The sequence below is a fragment of the Dermacentor albipictus genome, chromosome 4, assembly GCF_038994185.2.
Source record: "Dermacentor albipictus isolate Rhodes 1998 colony chromosome 4, USDA_Dalb.pri_finalv2, whole genome shotgun sequence".
In the NCBI taxonomy this organism is placed as follows: domain Eukaryota; kingdom Metazoa; phylum Arthropoda; class Arachnida; order Ixodida; family Ixodidae; genus Dermacentor; species Dermacentor albipictus.
Genome location: NC_091824.1, coordinates 72,679,560 through 72,704,104, shown reverse-complemented (window position 1 = coordinate 72,704,104; position 24,545 = coordinate 72,679,560). Strand labels below are relative to the sequence as shown.

Sequence of the window (24,545 nt, the reverse complement as noted above, 5' to 3'; positions counted from 1 at the left end):
CGCTGGTCTCTGGTGTTCGCGATAGGTGAGCCACACATAATTTTTTCCCAAGCGTTTATTTTCTGCGCAGTCTCTCGCCCGCGTTCTGACTGCGCCTCGGTAAGACGAAATCAAGACGTGCCAAGCATCTCAACGCGCTCATTTGCCCGCGAGGAGTTTATAACTCGAAAGACTACTCTGTGGCGTTCAATTAGACATTAATGCATTTTCTTTCCGCTGCGAGAAAGATGATCACCGAAGCGAGTGGGCGGATTTTTATGGGAGAGCATTGACGTCACACCACCTGTGTCCACGCCGTTCTGCTCCCTTTCCCTCGCTAGGCTCCAGCCCCCGTCTCCGTGTCGGTATACTGCGCGATGCTATTATTATAGTCTGATTTCCCTCTCTCTAAGCTTTCTCTCCTCGACTCGGCGTAGCTGCGGACGTCAAGAGAAACCCAGTGAGGTTCTAAGAGCTCTACTGTAAAAGTAAAACCACCATACATATCTAGACTTCAAGAAGCAATAACTGACTACAAGAAAAAAAGAAACACAAGTTGTCATATAGACTTCCACAGCGAAACCTCAAAGAAAGCTTGCATTAGCCATTCTGTTTTTACATTGCTTCGAGAACTTAATTGTAGTTTTGATTCGGATAATTGGGATTACTTTGCCTATCAGACGAAACAGAGTAACCCGACTCTAAACTCGGTTGTCAAAATATGTTGCTTCGTTTCGATATCCTAAAATAACAAGTGTTTCATAATTACCAACACGAATGCGAATTTAGTTATTGTGTACGACTCAATTTGCATTAAATACTTCTAATATTCTCCTTCCGCTAACTTTTAGGTATTTATTAGCGAACCCTTGAGGTCTCTCAAACAAAACCACATAAAAGCCCGAAGCACCGACATTACAAAGTGTTATTTTGTTTTTGTGCAGATGGTGGAAACCTACCGTCTAATAGGCTACGACTTGACGGACACATTCGTCGTCGGCTGGATGGTATACAACGTAACGTACGGTCTTGCGCCGGAAAACTGCAGCGGACGCTATAATCGTATCAAAGCGATCCGCAAAGTAATAGACGATAACAAGTGACGCCCGCGTGCACACTGGAACAGCTCGCCTACGGCAGATCTGCTAGGAGAACATTGATCCCAAAGTGGTCTAGCATTACAGTTCTGACACCGAGCCGACCGTCGGGCCTTCACCTGGAAGGAAAAAAAATGTTTGCTTTCTGAATTTGCCACCACTCGCTCTACCTAAGAAGAGCTTGTGCAGCATCGCTGTATGTATTGTATTGTATTGAAAATATTGTATGTATTGAAAATATTTGTCAATCAACATTCAGGAAGTTGTGCTACTTGCAAAGAAAATTACGCCATGCGACGAAAGAAGTCAAGTTGATTGCTTACAAGACATATATCCGTCCGAGCCTAGAATACGCTGGTGCTGTGTGGAGCCCACATCAAAAGGTTTTAAAACATAAACTAGAACGAATTCAAAGAATGTCAGTTCGCTTTATCTGCTCTAAATATCGACGACGTGACTCGGTAACTGAAATGTTAAAAATATGTAACTTGGAACCACTGGAATTAAGAAGGCAGAAGCAGCGATTGAAATTGCTTTTTCAAACACTACACGCAGATGTGAAAATAAACAAGGATGATTATCTGACGCTCTTTCACAAAAGGCTACCACGAACAACACGCAGTACATTCGTGCAACCAATATCAGCTCGAACAGACTTATTCCGCTTTTCTTTCTTTCCTGACGCAATTAAAATGTGGAATGAATTACCGAATGATGTGGTACAAAAAAATGCTATGAGTGATTTTGAGGTTGGCCTTGACAAGTATTTCGCTCACACTGTATAGCTTATATTTGTTCCTTGCATGTAGCTGTGTGTTCTTTTTCTACAAATGTTCTATGTATTACAAATGTTCTACTACAAATGATCTTCAATATTTCTTCTATGTATTACTGACCCTCCCTGTAACGACCCTCAAGTGAGGGTTAACAGTATGACTAAATAAATAAATAAATAAATTGTGCGCCCCTTTACCTTGACGTATTGCGGAAATTAGTAAATAGCTTGTTCCTGCCTGTGCAAAATGAGTCGCTACTCTACTTAATAACCGTGAAAATTGTGGCAGAATCCATCCCATGGTGGCTGTCGACGGTAATGCGTTAGCATTGAATCAATAAAGTGACACGATCTACTGCCACCGTCTGCGGGACTCCTCTTTCGCGCGTCCTAAGTACACAAGGCGTAACCTAGTGCCGATGCCGTGAAGCCTGCTCGTGGCCTCCAAAATGGATTAAGGGCCCGTGCGTGCGAACGCTGAGAAAGGCGCACGCGGAAACAGGGCTCCTCTCTCGCTCTTATTAATGGACACGCTGCACCCTCTAGTAGCACTGTCAAGATGTTCGCGCGTGGCGTACGAAACGAGCAACGTATCGCGGCGGTGCCTGCGAACGCTGAGAATGGTTGCTCCACTTCCCACGCACTCAATGGCGCATGCTGAGTGACCCACGTTTTCTAGAGGTTCAGTTAACATAGGGGATGCGAGGGGTCGCAGTTGTCAGATTATTTTCTTATTCTTTGTTTCAAGCTACTGAAACTTTGGTGAGACCAAGAAGACAGTCAATACACGACCCTCCCTCCCTCCCTCCTCCCTGCTTATATGAAACCGTTAGTGCGACGTCCGCGAACTGCGTTTCATTGCATTCTTTGCAGAGATTGTACCTTCAGTATTTGCGGTAAAACATTTTCCTACGTGTATGATTGTATGAAAAGTGACAAAGTGAAGTAGATATGACAAAGATATGACAAAGTGAAGTAATAAACATCAACGCAACAGAAGGGCACGAATAATCTCTAATAAATTATGCGGAATATATATACAGCTTCCTAAACATGCTATATAATATTGCGCATAAAACAGGAAAAATATGCATTGCAGCACCAAACATGTCGGCCATCTCGCAAACATGTCGTTTGCTAGTTCGGCATACACATCTGCCTACGTCTGCCTTCATCCATTCCGCTACAAAGTGTGCTGAACTTGTCTATTAGAATTTACTCGCAAGCTTCTCTGTCGTAGTGAGTAGGGAATCCTGATTTCAAAATCGTGGCCTTTAATATTTCGAAATGGTTGCCATTAGGTTCATATGTTTGGAGATAGGGAGCTGCGGTATAGAATATACATGTGACTGCTAATTATTAAATTAGTAAAGCTTAGCCTAAATGGGGTTTGCGCTAGTCAGACGTATTGTTGGCGGCAAATGGTGGTTCGGAGGAGATCTGCAAGGTTACAAGTGTGGCAGTTGTAATCCCCTTTGATATTGAATGAAAACGAAAACACGCTTCTCTTGCCAACATTAACGGTACTCATATTGGGGCAGATTTTGAAGCCAAGTGTTTTCTACTGTGCGCAGCTTTTGAAGTTAGCTAATGTAATTTTGGAGGACGTGACATGACTCCCAGGTTGGTGGCCCACCTGTATACCACCCTCGAGGGTTCAGAAACAATTTGGCACATTTTGTTTCTCTGAAAGAGTATGGTATGATGTTTCTTGATGATGCGATATGTTAGGAGTTAGCGCGGGATACCTGAGGATAAGGTTAGCCTGTGAATCTGGGGGACCTGCTTTGCTTTGCATGAGCACACAATGATCAAGGCTGTTTGCCTTTTACATGGCGTCACTGATAACAGCAGGAAGATAACGCTGGCATTGTAAGTCGCTACGGGGTTCTTCACGGTTCTATACAACGTATATATATATATATATATATATATATATATATATATATATATATATATATATATATATAAAAATGTTGCAATAAAGGACACCGTGGGATTCAGTTTTTCTTAGTTCACAACAAACCACGAAACTATGCCACGAAGGACAGCATAGAGGAAATTGTTTGCATTTGTGGTTCTTAATTGCATTACGATAATAATAACTAAATGGAACTGAAGCTGCATGAAAGTAAAATTGGTGGATGAGAACTGTTCTTGGTAATGCGAAAATGAGCGCAGCTACTGCCTTAATTTAGCAACAAGCAACCGCATACAGAACACGCAGTGCCGAACGGAGGCAGTCCTGCATTTTTGATTGGGCAGCACACACCGCGATCCGCCGCTATCGATGCGGCGCCCCGGCAACGCCCCATCTAGTGGGTCGCCGTCGCGGACAGGGGGGGGGGGGGGATCAGCAATTATTATTTATTGTTCCGCCTGAGGCGGGATGAGGAAACGGGTGGACAACAGGGGTATCGAATAGAGGTCACACACTCGCTCACTCACAGCAGGCCTCAATCTGGCCGCACAAGGTTGGGGTGGGAAGCGGAGGTAAGGGGACGAAACGCTATATCTGTCTTTCGAGTCACCACAACGGCACTGCGGTAGGTAAGGGGAGGTATAGAGCAAGAGTGGAGGCAAGGAAGAAGGACTGCCAGGCGCAAGCACTGCCACAGGCGACAAATGCCACCGAGGAACGTGCCCCGCACACGGGCAAGTGTGCGACACAACTGAGAGCCGTAGAGCCACGCGACGCGGAGGCGGAGAGCCGTGGATCACGCGTAAGGCGGCAAAGAGCGCCCACCACTGACCCCGCGGCAGTGCCGCGACAGCGGGAGTAGGGATGGCGAAGGCGGAGTGGACTGTAGCGGCGAGAGTCACAGCGAAAGCGCTGCACGGAGAAACGGATTGAGTGGATAAGTGAGAACACGTGATGGGCTTGGAGTATAAAAACCGAGCCAAGCTAGCGCCGTGCGCGAAAGATGGCGCCATGAGCGTGCTCAGCTAGAGCAGCGCGCTGGCCCCAGCTATGTAGCTGGTTACGGCGAGGCACAACGGCCAGGCCGAGGGTGAGGCGAAACGCGGGAACAGGTGCCACAGAGCTGCGCTTTAAATACAAGTGGCTGCAGGTGGAATACTAAACCATATCTTCGCATTACGTGTGCGACGCTCTCACGAATTCTGCTACCATAATGTCGTTTACCCATCCACCTTCTGGAGTATGAATGAATGAATTCTAAGGTTTTACGTGCCGAGAACACAATTTGAATATGAGGCACGCCGTCGTGGGGGATTCCGAATGAAGTTTTATTCATCAGGGGTTCCTTATGGTGCACACAATTCACGGGACATGGGCGCTTTTGCATTTTGGAACCATCCAAATGCAGCCGCCGCGGCCAGGATTTGGTCCCGTGACCTTGTTCTTAGCAGCTGAACACCAGAATCATTAAGTCACCGCAGGAGGGTCACCCTCGGGTAATTTATTTCTGATTACAAAAACTAGCCCTGGGTGTCTAAGGAAACGGCGTAAATCACGGCCATGGCAGTGGATGTGGAACATCGTATGTATGTATGTATGTGTATGTGTATGTGTATGTGTATGTGTATGTGTATGTGTATGTGTGTGTGTATGTGTCTGTATGTGTGTGTGTATGTGTGTGTGTATGCGTGTGCGCGTGCGCGTGCGCGTGTGTGTGTGTGTGTGTGTGTGTGTGTGTGTGTGTGTGTGTGTGTGTGTGTGTGTGTGTGTGTGTGTGTGTGTGTGTGTGTGTGTGTGTGTGTGTGTGTGTGTGTGTGTGTGTGTGTGTGTGTGTGTGTGTGTGTGTGTGTGTGTGTGTGTGTGTGTGTGTGTGTGTGTGTGTGTGTGTGTGTGTGTGTGTGTGTGTGTGTGTGTGTGTGTGTGTGTGTGTGTGTGTGTGTGTGTGTGTGTGTGTGTGTGTGTGTGTGTGTGTGTGTGTGTGTGTGTGTGTGTGTGTGTGTGTGTGTGTGTGTGTGTGTGTGTGTGTGTGTGTGTGTGTGTGTGTGTGTGTGTGTGTGTGTGTGTGTGTGTGTGTGTGTGTGTGTGTGTGTATGTATGTATGTATGTATGTATGTATGCATGCATGCATGCATGCATGCATGCATGCATGTATGTATGTATGTATGTATAACTGCCAAAAATCTACGGCTTTAAAAACCCGCAGATATAACACACTGTTGGAATATAAATTATGCGTAACTTGGGTCAGTTAGCGCAGCAGCAACCTCAGCGGATGTCATGTCCACAGGCTTGTCGCCTGTAGTTCATTGCTATTTGCTTGACGGGGGATCACAAGGACGAGTGCTAATTATGACTGTTGTCGATGGAAGAATTTTTATGAGAGGAGTATGCGGATAAAGGTAAGACGCATATAATACTACATTTAATCTCGAGGTGTCGGACTTGTCTCACAGCGATACATTCATTTAGAAGGAGTTGTTGCGAATGCACACTTGTTCAGTGGCACATGAGAAGTTGTAAGTACCCAGTTACACATACCCAGTGATCCAAGTTGTCTGCTAAGCCAGAAAGCAGCAAGTTGTCTTTTCGGAATCACACCCAATGGCCTGCGTTGTCTACACGACGAGATCGCAGCCAGCACATTACTGGTGACCCAAGTTGTCTGTATATTTATCCAGTGAGAAAAACCCTGGTGAAGAGGCAAGGAATGTTTAGCTATATTATATCTCCCCAAAGAATCGGGACGCAATCTTTATTCTGAAATAGATCAGTTGCACCTCCAAACATAAACCATTTGAGCATCATTCAAAACTTCATAAAGGTAGGCATGTTGTAAGGAGAGGCGAGTTCGGCAACAGTTACGTTCAAAGAAAGGCATATTACTCTCTTTACAACGCTCGAGTTGTTTCTTAAAAAGCTTCTGACGCCCAGAAACGCCTGATTTTGTGTTGCTTGAACGTGTAGGTCTCATATCTACGTGTTTGGTTAAGCCGGTATAAAAAAATAAGGTGCAGCTTCCGTCAGAAACGAATACTTAACCATTCAGTGGAACAACTGACTGCTTTGTGCTTAACACGTACTAATTCGGTCATACCGAATAGGAGAATACTACTGCGATGATGGTCCGTAGTTCAGCAAAATGCGCGCGAGAAGGATTACGTTTATTGTTTCGGCAATGAAGAAAACGCCAATGGCCGTAAGAAGAGCATGTAAGAGCATGAAATCCTTGTCAGCTAAATGGCTCAGAGAACATTACCATTACTATTTTTGAAATAAACTATTATTATTATTATTATTATTATTATTATTATTATTATTATTATTATTATTATTATTATTATTATTATTATTATTATTATTATTATTATTATTATTATTATTACCGCGTTTGATGTCAGCCCCTTACAGCTTCTGATCAAGCTTACGCACTCAGGTGCTGACTCGTCGTTTGTCAATTTCTTGGGCAGTTATCTTCGTGATAGAACATGTTAACGTCAATTATTAAACGTCTTCTTTCACAACGCAGCTGTTTACGCGCACCCTGTGCCTTCCTTGCGAGACTTCCCTAGAAAGGGCCCACGTGACCTAGCGGGAAAAAATAGCACAACCAGGCCAAAGGCGTGGGTGTGATCTTGAGCCCGCAAGAAGTGCCGACAGCCACGTCAACTGTCAAACCAATACAACCAATCGTCAAAATGATTGCAGCGCCCGCATCTCCAGTGGTGGGCCTTGCACCCAATATACGCAGCTTCGCATTAGTGGTTCCGAGCCTTCCATCGCAGCTACAACTATGGGAAGACCACGAGTAATGCGTACTCCTGAAGGAGAAGCCGCCTACAGCGAGCGTCAGCGAGAGTTGGCTCGTGAACGGGCTCGTCGTCGCCGACCCCGAGCTGGGCGCCTGTGAAGGCTCCTAAAGCATGCTCGCCACGCGAAGCACGCAAAAGCGAAAATGAGGTGAAAGAATGGCGAGACGAAAAATTTACAATATAGAACGCTTACGAAGTTTGATTACGTGGTGCAACACTCGGCGTAACTAGCACAGCTTTGCTGTTCGACCGCCTTAACGGACTTGAAGGGGCGGTAATATTTTTTACATGGCAACTAGCGGCGTCGCTCAAGGATCGCTATTATGACCACTCCTCATTTTACTTTTTTCATTGCGTTCTTTCTGCTACGCACTTCCAATGAGTGTAATCGCCTTCCCGCTTCGATGGCTGCCATCGCAGATCACCAGTTATTCAAAAATGCCATAGCTAGCACTGTATAACTAGGACCCTTTTTCTTCCCATTGTTCAACCTTCAACCTGTACTCACAACCGCCATGGCTAACATTGTGTATCTAGGCGCCATATGTGAAACATGTTTGTGTGTACATATATATATATATATATATATATATATATATATATATATATATATATATATATATATATATATATACACAGATACGGTTCTGCACTAGTAACTCCTGTTTGTTGAATTTAACCGTCTTGCTTGTAACCACTCCCCTCTATAATGCCGTAATGGCCCTGAGGGTATGATAAATAGATAAAAAGAATAGAATAGATTCGGAATTCTTCACTCCTTCCATATGCCGATGACACCGATATTTAAAGAAATCGATATTGCTGATGACGATCGCATATTGAAGTCTGACCTGTCTTCTTTTTCTAAATGGTGCAAAGCTAGTAGGTTGTTTTTTGGATGCTGCTAAAACTAAAGTCATGCCTTTCCCACTAACACCTCAAGCATTTCTTCATCCTTTTCTGTAGATTTCGTACCACAGCGCAAGCTTTGTGAGATCAGATATCTCAGTGTACTTTTTGATGCAACATTATATTTTTAGCTCGCACTAAACACTTTGCAATGCGCGATATGCGCTCTCGTGGCTCTTCCGGCTATCTAGAAGATTCAGTTTTCCAATGCATTTATGCAAGTTGTGCATAAAAATCCGGCCTCCTAAACTCGGATATCCGTAGACCGTCTGCAATTTCATTTCTATATCCAACAATGACACTATGCATTCGACCCAGAAACTACTTCTAAGCCTATATTATCACCGCTTTGCTAAGGCGTACAAAGGACCTTTTTCTAGCACTCTTGTATTATTGTCATTGCCCTTAGTTCCCTACTGATATACCCGTGCTGACTCTTTCTTTCTTTTCAAACACCTTCACGGAATCCTCACTTGCCCCGAACTCCTCATTTGTATACACGTATTATCCACATTCCGCGCAAGATCACCACGTAACTTTGCCCTTTCCGTTTTGCTGGCTGTCATCACGAACACTCAGCCATCCACAGAATACGGTATCATTACAACGCTTATTTTTATGATTTTAATATTTTTCACAACATAGTGATCGCTCGTTTCCGAGCTTTGTCTTGTGTCATAATTTCGCATGTCATTTAACTGTCATTCTGCTCCTTTTGCTTTTGTAATAACCTCGCGCCTTGTCGTATGTGCACATTTTTGTCAGGATTGTTCTTTCTTCTCATTGTAATTCTTACTGATATTTTCCAGCTGTATTTTTTATTGTACACGTGCGTCGGCACCAAGACCTCATGGCTTGTTCCTAGGCACAGTAAATTATTGGTTGTGTGATTGATTGAACGATTGATTGGCTGATTATTATCAATTCATCCGGTTCCAATTCTTGGTCGATCCGCCGGTGAACAGTGGGTACGTGCCCTATCTTTAAGCATCATCATCATCAGCAGCAACACTATGAGCCCCTTCCAATTGAGAAGGCTGACGTAGATTGCATCCGCGCGAGGAAGTAGCTCGCGGTGCTGGCGAGAGCGCCATGATAGCGCCATCCCGTCCTGCCGTCCCTGCTGCTTTCACGGTGTGCTCCTGATCCTGTTCTGGTTGATCTCTTGGCCTCACAAGAGCCAATCGCCACGCTGTGATGAAGCTGCCCTCACCTTGAGCCGTTTTAACGTCGAGGTGCTGTTCCAGGTTCATAGATGTACGTTCTGGAGGGGGTAAGTCAGCATATGAAGCAGTAATTGAGATAGGCACGCCAGTCTGATGCTTGTTTCCTTTGCTGGCCACCTGGCCGGCTGCTCCTATACCTAATTATTTGCCAATTGATCTTTTCTTGCATGGCGCAGGGAACAACGTTCTTGTGGCCCTGCTACCTACCGATGAAGAATCAATTTTCATGAAAAACCTTAAGGTCATTCATGCAGAGCTTCGGTAGGCGACACCGCACACGGATGTTGATCACTGAAGTATGACAGTTCGGGCAAGAGGCTATTATCGACTGTTTGCGAAACCAGGCCTGTTTTTCTGGACCTCCGGAAGCGGACAGCATTTGTCTATCATCCGGTAAGTTATACGTTTTCACACCTAGTATGGGTTAAAAGACTGGTTCGTGGGGTTGACTCGAGCCTTACGCTATCAGAGATTGTAGAAATATCTTAGGCAACTGCCTCTGTATCCCATTGATCTCATGTGTGAGAAAAAAAAAACACTCCACGGAATGTGTCAGTGTTGCATTTGATGGCACAACTCCGTCAGCTGAGATCTAAATTGTAGGTGCGCATGCGCGTGAACACTCATTTAGAGGCGGGAAAGAAGAAATTGGTGGTTTTCGCCCATTTTAAAAGCTGGCGAAAGCGCGCACTGTGCAATCGAATTCCTCACTACGGGTTTTGAGTTGACCATAAATGGAGATATACGGAATATGTCAACTCGGGATATTCACTGCGGATATAGCTTGGACATAAGTACTTTATCATGCTGCTCCCTTAAAGTTATCGTTCCACTCGTTCGGGTAGTTAGCCATGTGCTAATTTTTCGGCTGTCTCCCAAATAGATGTGAAAATTTTACGATTGCTAATGGCTGGGTATGCTGTTAGATTTCTTTTGCAATCTACATTGTATCATAGAAAAAAACGGCCTGCCGGTGTGAACTTCATATTGCTACGGAACAGTATTTGCGTAACAATGTGATTTCCGGGATTTGTTATGAATATCTGTTGAGCACCTGTCTTGTTTAGAATGAGTGATCGTTTGCGAGAGTAGTCACGATGTGGTAGTATAGTAAATGGCAGGTAATAGAAAAACTATTGCTGGCTGTGACACAGCTATCTAGTAATTCAAGGAATGTCTCCCTAGCACTGCACAATTTCAAAGCTTTTTTTGTTATTTCAAATTAATTCCGTTAAGTGTAGCATTATTTCTGTTACAGCTGATAGCGTATAGATTACAGCATCTGATGGTGCTGTAATCTGTACGCTTCTTGATATTGTTACGTAGGAAGGCACCGACGACAAGCTATTTACAAGTATTTTTACAAGAAAATACGCCGCAGTTGGCCATGAGGCAACAGCCCGCGGTAGCTTCCAATGGTCGTCTTCGTCTTCTTCCTGCTCGGCTCTTCGTCATTGGAAATACTATCCCGTAGCACTACCCCCGGCGGCAAAAGCGCGATCCCGGAGCGACTAAAGGCCGGACTCTGTAGCAGTGTAGTAGCTCTTGAGCCTACTGACGTGCACGACATCACTAGACGCCAGAGTAGATGACGAGGTTGAGCTCACAGGAGCAATTTCGTACGTCACAGGCGTCACCTGGCGCAGCACGTGGTAGGGCCCTGTGTATCGCGAAAGGAGCTTTTCCGAAAGTCCGACGTGACGAGAGGGCGACCACAGGAGCACGAGTGCACCAGGTGAAAACTGTACGTCACGGTGGCGGGCGTTGTACTGACGCTGCTGCGTGGTTTGCGAGTCCGTAAGTCGAGTACGGGCAAGCTGGCATGCATGATCGGCGAGGGCGATGGCGTCGCGCGCATACTCGGGTGTTGAGGTCGCTGCAGGAGGAAGCACCGTGTCAAGCGGCAAGGTCGGTTCGCGACTTTAGAGTAGATAAAATGGAGAAAATCCGGCGGTGTCGTGCCGGGAAAAATTGTAAGCAAAGGTGACGTAAGGAAGGGCAAAGCCCCAGTCGTGGTGGTCTTTGGAAACGTACTTGGACAGCATGTCGCTAAGAGTGCGGTTTAACCGCTCTGTCAGGCCATTGGTTTAAGGATGGTATGAGGTAGTCAGCCTGTGTTGACTAGAGCAGGAACGCACAATGTCGGCGGTAACTTTCGAGAGGAAGTTACGACCATGGTCAGTAAGCAGTTGTCGCGGGGCGCCATGCACTAAGATAATGTCACGCAAGAGAAAGTCCGCGACGTCAGTGGCGCAACTGGTAGGTAGAGCCCGCGTTATAGCGTATCGGGTGGCGTAATCAGTTGCTACGGCTACCCATTTGTTCCCAGAAGATGACGTGGGAAAGGGACCGAGGAGGTCTAATCGAACACGAAAGAACGGTTCCACAGGGACGGTGATCGGCTGGAGATGACCGGAAGGTAGCACCTGAGGCGTTTTCCGACGCTGGCAGGGATCACAGGCAGCAACATAGCGTCGGACGGAGCGAGCGAGACCAGGCCAATAGAAGCGGCGGCGGACGTGGTCGTACGTGCGGGTTACCCCAAGATGTCCTGCAGTGGGTGCGTCATGCATCTCAAAGAGTACAGTCTGTCGTAGATGTTTTGGCACGACAAGAAGAAGATCAAGGCCATCAGGGAGGAAGTTCCGTCGGTACAGACTGCCGCCCTGGAGGACATATCGGTGAACGGATGCGTCGATAGGTGTAGAGCGCAGACGCTCGATGAGTACTCGCAGCGATAGGTCTCGGTATTGCTCATCGGCGATGTTAGTGAAGGCAGACACAGAGAAAATGCCGTCGGCGGTACTACTGTCGGCGTCGTCAGGCTCGTCTGCCGGGTAGCGAGACAGGCAGTCAGCGTCCTTGGGTAGTCGGCCAGATTTGTAGCTGACAGAGGACGAATATTCTTGGAGGCGTTAGGCCCAGCGACCTAGTCTTCCTGGAGGGTCTTTCAATGAGCATAACCAACAAAGCGCGTGATGGTCTGTGATAACGGAAAAGGGTCGGCAATATAAGTATGAGCGGAATTTCACAACCGCCCAAACTAGGGCCAGACACTCACGCTCAGTGATGGAATAGTTGCGCTCCGCGGGCGAGAGGAGCCTGCTGGCCTAAGCGATAACACGGTCATGGCCACGCTGGCGTTGTGCCAGTACTGCGCCAATTCCGTGACCGCTGGCATCAGTACGGACTTCGGTAGGCGCAGAAGTATTGAAATGGGCCAGAACGGGAGCCGTCGTGAGAAGATCGATGAGAAGCGACAATGCAGAGGCCTCGTTATCGCCCCACTGGAAAGGGGCGTCTTTTTTCAAAAGCTCGGTTAGTGGTCGTGCTATGGCCGCGAAAGGTTTCATGAAACGGGGGAAGTATGAGCAAAGGCCGATGAAGCTGCGCACATCCTTGACACACTTCGGAACAGGGAAGTGCGTAACAGCATGGATCTTGCCTGGGTCCGGTTGCACTCCGTTCGCGTCAACGAGATGCCCAAGGTCGGTAATCTGGCGACGGCCGAATGGGCGCTTCGATGCGTTGAGTTGCGAACCGGCTCGCCGAAAAACGTCCAGGACTGCTGAGAGGCGCTCGAGGTGCGTAGCGAATGTTGGGGAGAATACTATAATGCCGTCCAAGTAGCACAGGCACGTGGACCATTTTAAACCGTGAAGAAGGGAGTCCATCATGCGTTCAAAAGTGGCAGGAGCGTTACATAGGCCGAACGGCATCTCTTTGAATTGATAAAGACCGTCGGGTGTTACAAAGGCAGTCATCTCGCGGTCGAGATCGTCCACGGCAATCTGCCAATAGCCGGAGCGAAGGTCAATAGAGGAGAAATAGCGAGCACCGTGGAGGCAGTCAAGGGCGTCATCAATCCGAGGTAGGGGATACACGTCCTTTTTCGTAACCCTATTAAGGTGCCGATAATCCATGCAAAAGCGCCATGGGCCATCCTTTTTTACCAGCACAACCGGTGACGCCCATGGACTACATGACGGTTCAATAATGTTCTTGGCAAGCATTTAGCGAACTTCTGCGTGAATAACTTGACGCTCAGCTGGTGACACTCGATACGGGCGGCGATGAATGGGAGGGGCATCTCCGCTATTATTGCGATGTTTAACAGCTGTTGTTTGGGCCAAAGGACGATCGTTAAAGTCAAAAATACCTTGGTAGGAAATCAGAGTGCGGTAGAGTGCACGAGCGTGCTCGGACGGCATGTCGGGTGCAATCAGTTTCAGTAAGATGGCGATGGTACAAGTTGCCGACTGCAATGGTAGAGGAGGATCGGTTGAATTGTCGTCTACTGAAATTGATGCTACAGAGTGATCCGCGAATGGGCAAAGTTGGGCCAGAGACCTCCCGCGTGGCAGCACTTGTGTCGTCAAGCCAAAATTGACCACTGGCAGGAAGACCACTGGCATCTATCCCGTAGCAATATGATGCATTGGTTGGCTTGATGGGCAGGGAGCTTGCGCGATCCTGGTCTGCTGTGTGCTTAAGTAGGCGAAGCCTTCAGAATAAAATTTAATTGCGAGTTAGCGCTTGCCCTATGCTTCTATGTCTATCTTCCGTCCCTTCTTGAAATAGCGCTTCCCAGTATTCAGTTGTGAAACATTACAGTGACATTGCCGACGCGAACACATTGTCATTTTGTTCGAGGGTTACGCTATTTGCGGCTCTACGAGAGGAAATTATGCTTTCGATCGCAAAAGGGGCTTTATGTTGCGCTCTTAGAGTTTACATTATATAACAGTTGTACATATTGCTCAGTTGGCGTACATGTGCGACACACACCCTCCGTGGTTGCTGAGTGGCTATGGTGTTGGGCTGCTCAGCACGAGGTCGCGGGATCGAATCCCGGCCACGGCGGCCGCATTTCGATGGGGGCGAAATGCGAAAACACCCGTGTGCTTAGATTTAGGTGCACGTTAAAGAACCCGAGGTGGTCGAAATTTCCGGAGTCCTCCACTACGGCGTGCCTCATAATCAGAAAGTGGTTTTGGCACGTAAAACCCCAAATATTATTATTATTATGTGCGACACACGTTTCATTGTCTTTCAAAATTGTATTCAATTATTCCTTGCCCACAGCATCTTCTAGTCATTTTTTGTCTTTTCAATATTTGTCCATGCAATAAGAAAATGCTGAAGTTTTCCTTTAAGGAATTGTGTTGCAAAACTTTATTTAGTGACTCTTTATTTGTGCGTTACTGATCTGAAGGTTCTTGCTTAGACTGTTTCGTTACACCAAGGCAGCGCTGCCTATTACTGACTGTTCTGGCGCATGACATAGAACTGACGCCCACCTTTTGCGGCAGAGAAACGTTCGCAGTCCCCGCGATAGCAGAAGCAGCTGTGCAGAGTGCCGCGCGACGCTCGGTGTCCAGTCATTGCATGATTGAGCATGCGCCTGTGCCCTTAGTGCATGCCAGTTGCGCGGTGGATGCGCCTATAGCGCGTGCAACTTCGGCCTGTCTTGCAGGTGATGTGGCCTTCTGTTCCCAAAACCCAAGAGCGCCAAATTATAACTTCACGTGAATCACCGTACTGCACAATCATACCGATTGGCTATTTTCAAACTCCTAAATTATTGACGGACCATTGTGATATCCCCTATTGCGACATTTGAGCGCAGCTGTATGCCTGTTTTCATGGCCCGATGTTTTGGCTGGCGCGGGCGATCTTTCTCATGCGGCACGTTGCAATTGGAGCAAAGTGCCACGCGACTGCCTCGAAGATCCGGAGATCGCGAGACGCAGTGCGTTGGTGACAAATGAGCGCGATTCAGAACAGTCGCCGCAGACAGACCTCCGCTCATGCAGTGCTTTATTTCCATGCTGATGACGCGCGCTACCCTTGCGCCATGTTGTAACCATCGTCGCTGCAGCGCCCATCTTTCACGGCACCACATATCTCTTCTTACGCTTCCCCTACAACTATCTCCTCCGCATTCTGCCTCGTGCTTCCGCTGTACCCTCCTTCTCCGCGTTTTTATTGCACCCTCACCGCTATAGTCGTCTTTCATCTTTCGCCGCGCGTCGTATTCTCTTTTACCTTTCACTGTGTTCTTTCACTCGGCTACTAGGGAGAACGCCGACGCACGCCGTAGAAACGGGCACTTAGGAGCTACGCTCGAAAAAGTTACCTTCTGACTTCACACTTCTCACAAAATTGAATCCAAGTCTTATATCTTCATGGTTTTGAAACATTACCGACAATATCATGCCTAGTTGCACTTGTGGCATGATTGTGCCAGTAAGAATTCGATTTTTAAAGTGAACAAGAAAATTTGAAATGACATTTCATGACCTTGCGGGCAGCTTCCCATGTGACGCTTCGCATTAAAAAGAATTCAGGCAGAAAGCGATCGCAGGGTTGTCTAAGTAAGCGTAAGCGATCTCCCATACGCTAATTTCCACTCATGCCGGTGTCATTATCAATGCTATGAAGCTTGGTGCGACCAGTACAAACAACAGCGCTGCGGCGACTCGAACTGTTGCGGAGGACGGCCGCGCGGGCTCTATCTTGAAAGCAATCTGCCGTCAGGATAGATTGGGCATAGTGCTGATAGCTTCGTGTGCGTTGGGTTCTCGCCACTTAGATCAGCCATACTCTGGGGGTGGCTGTGTATGGCACAGTGGCAGAGTGCGCAGTCCTGATAGATTCGTGAGCGCTGTGTTCTTTCTGATTAGCTCGCGCTGAAGTGAAATGCAGCTCGAAGGCTTATTCACTCGCCGCCATTGCCACGCTGTTTGGCTTACGTTATGGACGGACGGGTTTCTTCGGGTAGGAGGAGAGCTGCTAACATTTAAAATGCTATACCCCACCGGGCCCGTTGCGTGCACGAGAGGAATGCTCTTGCAAGGCGCTTCAAAGAACCGAATCGCTTTTTTTTTAACACGGATTTGCTGAGATAAATCAGCCTGTGTAGGCTCATAAAACAGCTGAAGAGCTATTATACGCCCTCACGCGAAATTTTACATGATGCTCACCAGGTGGTGGCAATAAAGTTAACACCACACAATTATACCATATAAAAAGACTTCCAGATAACCATGCACAATATAGGGAATTGTTCGTGCTAGTAAATGCAATCCCACTAATATAGACAAATGGTGCATGCCTACTATAATCGATATATCCCACTTCCTGAAAGTAACAATGCGCGTTTTCCCTTTGCAGGTCACAGTGTGATAAAGCTTGGGACTGGACAGACATTGCCTCTCGCTACATCAAGTGACGATGAAGAGTCGCACACGCACAATCTCACCCGCTTGTTCACGCAGCGGAAATTTTCAGTACCTTGCCAAATTTGCAAACTACATCAAGCATACTTGTGATGAGAATGCAGTCTGCAGAAGCAGCGATGAGGGGACTTAGCTTAAGGCATTCGCTTTTTTACCCTCATTTAATTTTTTTTCATGATGGAGAAAATTCATATTAGGAAGGTATTCTATATTTTTATAGTGTTGTGCAGCGATCAGCTTTGCTTTTTCTCTGAGACACAAACCTGTGAATATTGCTGAAAAATATCTAGCTATATGACCGCTGAGGCTACTTTATCCCGTTCTCTTTTACTAATCTTGTGTTCTTTATAAGTTCAAGGAAGTTATTTTGGCAGAATTCATAGAGCACTAAATATTTTAAATAAGGGATTTATTTTTAACATAGTTTATGATCTCCAGAAATTACCTTTGCTCATTTTTACCGAAGGGAAATGCAAAGAGTTCTCATCTAAAATGATTTCCGCTGTGAAGGAAAGACAAGAGGTAAGCACACTGGAAACTCACTGTATTTGGTTCTCTATTGTTCTCCGTTATTCAGAATTTGCGTACTAGAATTGTAAAGCGAAGAAAAGCCCCTAAAGAGAGATTTAGGGGAAGTGAAGGAGCATGGTTAAGCACAAGGTAAATGGAAGACAAGGCGTTTGTAGAGATATAGCAGAATTGCCGACAATATAAGACAGCATGGTGTTCCGGAGAGCAAATTAGAGAACCAAATTTCTTAGCAAACCGTTTACATACATACTGAATGTTAAAGACCGACTCTGCCATTAGCATTGGATTCCGATGCATGAAAAAACGCAAGGTCGTTTCAGGCAGCATTTCTCAACGCGATGGTGATACTGGTAGAATTTCTTCTAGTGTACATCGATGTTGTTGACCACTGAGTATAACGTGATGTCGCACATTTTTGGGGGAGAGCAAATTATATACTGTTTCGACTAGTTTCCATTTCATTGCACGTCGATAGCATGTCAACAAGTTTGACATGCGACTAATGACGTGTATTGTGCTCCGTAGTTGCATTCACCTGTTGCGTTTGCACTGTATCGAATATAGGCACGTTGCCACATTATTGCCTGTCGTGCTGTTGACGATGTCTCATAAGATGTTCAAACGAAAAATTTCATTTCTGTGCTCATTGGAAGTAACATACCCTTCTGCGCATTTGTCGCCTCTTCATGACAGCTGACAATAATTCCACGCGTAAGTATACAAGAAAATTTCTTCTCTTGCTGCAATGATATCAACACTCCGTGCAACGTTCCTTTATTTTTTTCCGTCTTAAAAGAAAGTTTCGCAAAGTCTACCGACACAGAGAGCGAAAGTAAATATGGGAAGATCATACATACGCACCACAGCCATCCCAGACAACCAGGAAAAATGCTTTTCCGCCAACTTGTAATAGTTCAGGCTAAAAGAGAGTTCAGGCTAAAACAATGCCTAGCTAGTTCCTACCATAGAAACGCGTACAAAGTCGATTATCTATAGCAATCCAGGATAACCACGCATTGCTGATTATTCCTAATCATTTATGTCATAGCACAAAAATATGTGAGGAGGTGCAAGGGAAGCATAAATGTCGGAGCGAATACGTCGCAACTAAACTTCAACACAAATGTCAATACACGTATGAGCCAAACCAATAGACAAAGTAGTCTTAGGGAGCACGTTTCTGAGCTGTTTCAAATCGTGATTATTGTGCGAAAAATGTTAGCAACAATATTGTAGGTCCATAGTAAGCCATATTTTTATTTGCACATTATGCTGTTCTCACGAGGTAATACGTAAACGATTTGAACGAGTGCAATTTAGAATAAAGCACATATAAGTCGTCCTACTTTGCTGACTTTTGCTGAATGCACCTTCATCTCTTATAGTTACCGCATTCATGTGTAACACAAATGAACACCTCTACGCGCGTTGTGTTGCCGAAATGCATTTTTCTTTCAGTTTCATGTGAATACAAGTGCACAAGCTACGTGAGCTCCGGGTCGGCTGTAGATCACAGTGTTCAATTCTGTCTATAGGCGCGCTTCAAGTATAAACGCCGTCACATGCGACTGGCAGCACCAAACTTGCAAATGGGACCTGGAAGGCCCGTCCCAGTGCTGATATCCAGTTACTACTCTAAATCACCAACATCATCAAGATCGCAAGAAGGCGTTGTTAACGCATATGGTTCTGTGGTGAAAGATAGAAAGCAGCGCTGAATCGGCTATCGGCAAATACGTCCCCGCGTCCAATATCAAGGTGACGGGCCGATCCTGTCTCATTGCGGTGTTGTCTTCCAGCTCTGGACTCCTCTCTTCATCGCACTTTCGCACATTTTCTTTTTTCCTAGCTTCGTTGTTCTATTATACTTATGTTTCTACGCTAACTATTAGGGATATATGAGAGAACCTCCGCTCGGAGGAGCCAACAAGTAAACGTGAGGATCGCGCCAGAAAGCGGTTACCACATTAAAGTGGATCGGCCCGACATTGTAAAGCACGCCGGTAATTGCGTGAAACACGTGCAATGGAAGTGATGAACTGTGAGTAAGCAACTAGTCTCTAACCAGTTCATCGGCAAATAATAAGGATATAGCTGGTAACATACAGGAATTTTATGGTAGTAACGAGAGGGTGGCAGGTCTTGTTGTGAAACTTAAGAGGTACAAATTGAAGGTCGTACAGGCCTACGCCCCTACATCCAGTCATGATGACCAGAAAGAAGAAAGCTTCTATGAAGACGTGGAATGGGCGATGGGTAAATTCAAAATACACTATACTGACAGGTGACGTCAACGCCAGTGTAGGCAAGCAGGCTGGAGACAAGTCAGGGGGAGAGTATGGCATAGGGCCTAGAAATAGCAGTGCAGAATCAATAGTAGAACATGCAGAACGGAATAATATGCGGATAATGAATACTTTCTTCCGTAAGCAGGATAGCCGAAAGTGGACGTGGAGGAAAGCGAATGGCGACACTATAAATGATCTAGACGTCATTCTCTGTGCTAACGCTGGCTTCATACAAGATGTAGACGTGCTCAGCAAGGTGCGCAGCAGTGACCACAGAATTCCAAGAACTTGAATTAGCTGATTTGATGAGGGACCGAAAGAAACTGGTACTTAAGGAATCGAGCAATGAGTTAGCATAAGAGAAAAAAATAGAGAAATTCCGGATCAAGATACAGAGCAGATATTAGCCTTTAACTCCGGAAGAGAACCTTTGTGTTCGAACAATGAACTATAGTCGTATGGGCAACATTCAGGAGTGTGCAATAGAAGTCGGTGGTAAATCCGTTAGACAGGATACCAGTAAGCTATGGCAGGAAACGAAAGATCTGATTAAGAAACGCCAATGTATGAAAGTATCAAACTCTACGGCTAGAATAGAACTGGCAGAACTTTCCAAGTTAATCAACAAGCGTAAGACAGCTGACATAGGGAAGTATAAATAGATACAATTGAACATGCTCTCAGGTACGGAGGAAGCCTAAAGGCAGTGAGGAAGATGCTAGGAATAGGGAAGACTCAGATGTATGCGTTAAGCGTCAAAGCCGGCAGTGTCATTACTAATACGGATGAGATTGTTCAAGTGGATGAGGAGTTCTATAGAGATTTATACAGTACATCTGGCACCCACGGCGATAATGGAAGAAATAATTGTCTGGAGGGAATTCACATCGCACAAGTAACGTCGAAAGAAGTAAAGAAAGACTTGGGAGCTGTGCAAAGTGGAAACGCAGCTGGGAAAGATCAGGTAACAGCAGATTTGTTGAAGGATGGTGGGCAGATTGTTCTACAAAAACTGGCCACCATGTATACGCAATGCCTCAAGATCTCGAGCGTACCGAAATCTTGCAAGAACGCCAACATAATCCTAATCCAATAGAAAGGGGACGCAAATGACTTGAAAAATTAGACCGATCAACTTAGTGTCCGTTGCCTACGTAAGTAAGTATTTTGCCTGCGTAAGTAAGCAAGTATTTACTAACGTAATCGCAAATAGAATCAGGAACACCTGATACTTCTGTCAACCAGAGGACCAGACCGGATTTCGTAAAGGCTACTCAACAATAGACCATATTCACGCTATCAATCAGGTAACAGAGATATGTGCGTTTTATAACCAACCCTTATATATAGTTTTCATTGATTACAAGAAAGCGTTTGATTCTGTCGAAACTTGAGCAGTGATCGAGGCATCACGGAATCAGGGTGTCGACGTGCCATATGTAAAAATACTGAAAGATATCTATAACGGCTCCACAGCCACCGTGGTCCTCCATAAATAAACAACAAAATGCAAATAAGGAAAGGCGTCAGGCAGGGAGATGCTATTCACATTCTCCAATTCTCCAATGCTATTCTCGAATGCTATTCACAGCCTTTTTACAGGAAGCATTCAGAGACCGGGATTGAGAAGAATTGGGGATAATAATTAATAGAGTATACGTTGGCACCTTGCGATTCGCTGATGATACTGTTGCTTAGTGACTCAGGGGAGCAATTGCATTGCATGCTCACTGACCTGGAGAGGCAAAGCAAAAGATGGGTCGAAAAATTAATCTGCAGAAAACTAATGTTTAACAGCCTCGGAAGAGAACAGCAGTTTACGATAGGTAGTCGATACATTTACTTAGGGGCGGTAGTGACCACGTATCCGGGATCATGAGACTCAAATAATCAGAACAATAAGAAGTGGCTGGGGTGCGTTTGGCAGGCATTCTCAGATCATGAACAGCAGGTTGCCATTATCCCTCAAGAGAAAAGTGTATAATAGCTGTGTCTTACTAGTACTCACCTACGGGGCAGAAACCTGGAGGCTTACAAAATGGGTTCTACATAAATTGAGGACGACGCAACGAGCTATGGAAAGAAGAACGATGGGTGTAAGGTTGAGGCACAAGAGCAGATCGGGTTAGGGAAGAAAGGCGAGGTAATGACATCTTAGTTGAAATCAAGAAAAAGAAATTGGCATGGGCAGGACGTGCCCATTGTTTTGCAGCGCCGCATGGGCAGGACATGCCCAAGATGGTTTGGAGCGCCGCATCTGCCTAGCCCACGTGTATTTCACGGTAGGACTGTTCCTTCTAGCCAAACCTATGACTCTACAGCGGGAAGGATAAAAATAAACATGTACATCAATTCCACATGAACAGCACATGTCAAAAATTGAAGAAACCATGTACTTTTCGGTTCAGCTGTGTTTTGCAATTCATGACCGGAATTTCCATTCGGCAGCCGAACGCTAGAAATTTAGCCTATGCCCATGCCCTAACGCACCTGAAACATACTCGACGTGATGTCCAAGCGTCCGTTAAATTCCTTGAACATTGTAACTGTACCAGTTTCTTCAGTCATTTTTAAATTTTAGGCTGGGGATGTTTATTGAGGCTGAGTTTTTATTTCACTCTCCACGGAAGTTGTGCAGGAGGATATTATTAAGGGACATGAGCACTTTGGTCTCGTGCTAACTGTTGTTTTCCTGAAATTTCGGGCCAAAGTCAGCAATAATTGTAGGATTTCGCTATAGTCAATTTATATTAAGAAACGTTTTTAGCGTAAATAATGGAAAATTATGGCGTTTCTTCTAATTATCTATCACCCGTTTGCACATAGCGACTCTGGATAGAATTAAGCGAGCCTTCCGGTAACATCCTTGCCGATAATTGCGCTTGATTTCTACTGCCGAAAACCCTAAACATTAACGAAGTGAAACTGCAATTTACTCGTTTCTTCTCGGAGCTAAGATGAATTGTCAATAAATAATTGATAGATGACATGACATACAACAAGGGAAATGTAGACACAAGCTGCATTACTTCGATACCTTAGTCAGCACTATCTTTATAACCATTCCTCCACCTCATGCAGTAACAGTAAATTGGATCACTGTACTACGAGAATGAATCTAGCATCGATATATCCGGAAGCAACAAAACATGACATAAAAGGTCACGCTTTCGCTTTTTCTCTGACGTCTTCCTTTCTATTGATGAATACCTGCATTTGATTTGTTCGGACCGGTACATGTTGTAGTGTCACCCTGAAGGCGAAGCATCGATCGTGATAACAAATTAGTAGACTGTCATACGAAGTTATTATACTAGTTTTATCGGACGTGTAAGCTTGCAAGCATTCGCTTAATAAATAAATTAACACGCATGGAAATAACGCGCCCAGCAAACGTGAACACATCACAATCGATCAACGCGGACACTCGCTATCAAAAGGCTGGCGAGAGGAAGCGCGGCAGAAGCGCCGATCGAAGGGACCTTCGTGCTGTCTATTGCGTCGAAAATGGACATTGGGCAATTATGTTTAGACAACACTTACGCCTTCACCGTCCCTACCAAAAAGAGTGCTTTTGTTCCAGCAGCCGTCGGGATATAGGGAAGTTATTTCACTTTCAAACTGTCATTTGTCATTTCAAAATCAAATTCTGGTGATAAATTTAACAACATAAGAGTTTCCTGAATAATAAACTTTCTGACGCAAAGGAGAATATTCTTTATGTTGTTCGCACGATATCGTGAACGATAGCGTTGATTAGATTGATTTAGCTTCAAGTTCTTATGCACTGCATTGTTCATATAAAAGCTTGTAGAAATGTCGACGGCTTTTCTTCATGGAGAGCAGTATAAGAAACATGTAATCGACGAAACCGATAATTCGATGAATGCTCGGATACGCATCGACCTCAACTTTGCTGAAATTCACTTCCGCACTTTTGGGCGCAGTGATGGGCGCCAATCCCAAGCACAGACATTTACATTAGGTGGGCTGCTTTATTTTTCAGCCCAGCAGCCACCAACGATGCCGCCAGTGCCACCGTCAGTGATACTGCCAAATACCACTACGACAAGCGCGGTCCCTACGACGACGACCACAGCGCCCTCAACAGGCACTCAACCGCTGCTCACGAGTAGGTCGAACACACTCGTTAGCACTTCTCCGGTCTAAATTAACTAAATTAACACGCATGAAAATTACGCGCCCAGCAAACGTGAACACATCACAATCGATCAACGCGGACACTCGCTGTCAAAAGGCTGGCGAGAGGAAGCGCGGCAGAAGCGCCGAGCGAAGGGACCTTCGTGCTGTCTATCGCGTCGACGCAAAGTGAGCCGCCAGAGACAGCAAGTACAGAGGTACGAGTCGTCGGCACAGCTAGACTGTCGCGACTCTGCCCCAACGCTGATCGCTTTCAAGACAGGGAGTGCGCAGCGGCGCACTAAGCAGTTCCGGCCACACGACAACGCCGTCCTCCCTTCCCTCCGATGGCTTGCGAGCTTGCTCCCCGCTTTCTTTCCTTGCGCGTGCGAGATTGAACCGCGAGTGTCGGATCGTCTCGCACGCTTTCACTCGCACGTACTACATAGAGCGCGCGGCGACGTTGTTATCGCCTTTTGAATCCACACGGAACATGATGGCGACAGCGACGATGAAAATGCGCATTGAGTGTGTGTATAATTCTTCTCGCAATCAAATAATCTTGCATCCAGCAACACAAACATGTTAGTCAGGTGTTGTATAATCGACTGGACACAATGGGGACGTGT

At 45.8% G+C, this 24,545-nt stretch overlaps 2 protein-coding genes across 18 annotated transcripts in view; both read left to right on the top strand.

Annotated features, from left to right (window-relative positions):
- Nucleotides 1-1,817, top strand: part of LOC139059133 (uncharacterized) — a 72,468-nt gene extending 70,651 nt beyond the window's left edge. For 6 of the 10 annotated variants that reach the window (XM_070537087.1, XM_070537086.1, XM_070537089.1 and 3 more), the window contains one exon: nt 924-1,817. In XM_070537087.1, coding sequence (XP_070393188.1) covers nt 924-1,082 — 159 coding nt within the window. In that variant the 3' untranslated portion in view covers nt 1,083-1,817. The remainder of the gene's footprint in view (nt 1-923) is intronic. The other 4 variants (XM_070537090.1, XM_070537092.1, XM_070537091.1 and 1 more) reach the window with 1 other exon arrangement.
- Nucleotides 1,818-9,518: 7,701 nt separating this feature from the next.
- Nucleotides 9,519-24,545, top strand: part of LOC139059131 (probable maltase-glucoamylase 2) — a 113,636-nt gene continuing 98,609 nt past the window's right edge. For 3 of the 8 annotated variants that reach the window (XM_070537081.1, XM_070537076.1, XM_070537083.1), the window contains exons 1-3: nt 9,519-9,763; nt 9,893-10,109; nt 16,893-23,908. In XM_070537081.1, the coding sequence (XP_070393182.1) occupies nt 23,593-23,908 (316 nt within the window). In that variant the 5' untranslated portion in view covers nt 9,519-9,763; nt 9,893-10,109; nt 16,893-23,592. The remainder of the gene's footprint in view (nt 9,764-9,892; nt 10,110-16,892; nt 23,909-24,545) is intronic. The other 5 variants (XM_070537082.1, XM_070537077.1, XM_070537080.1 and 2 more) reach the window with 5 other exon arrangements.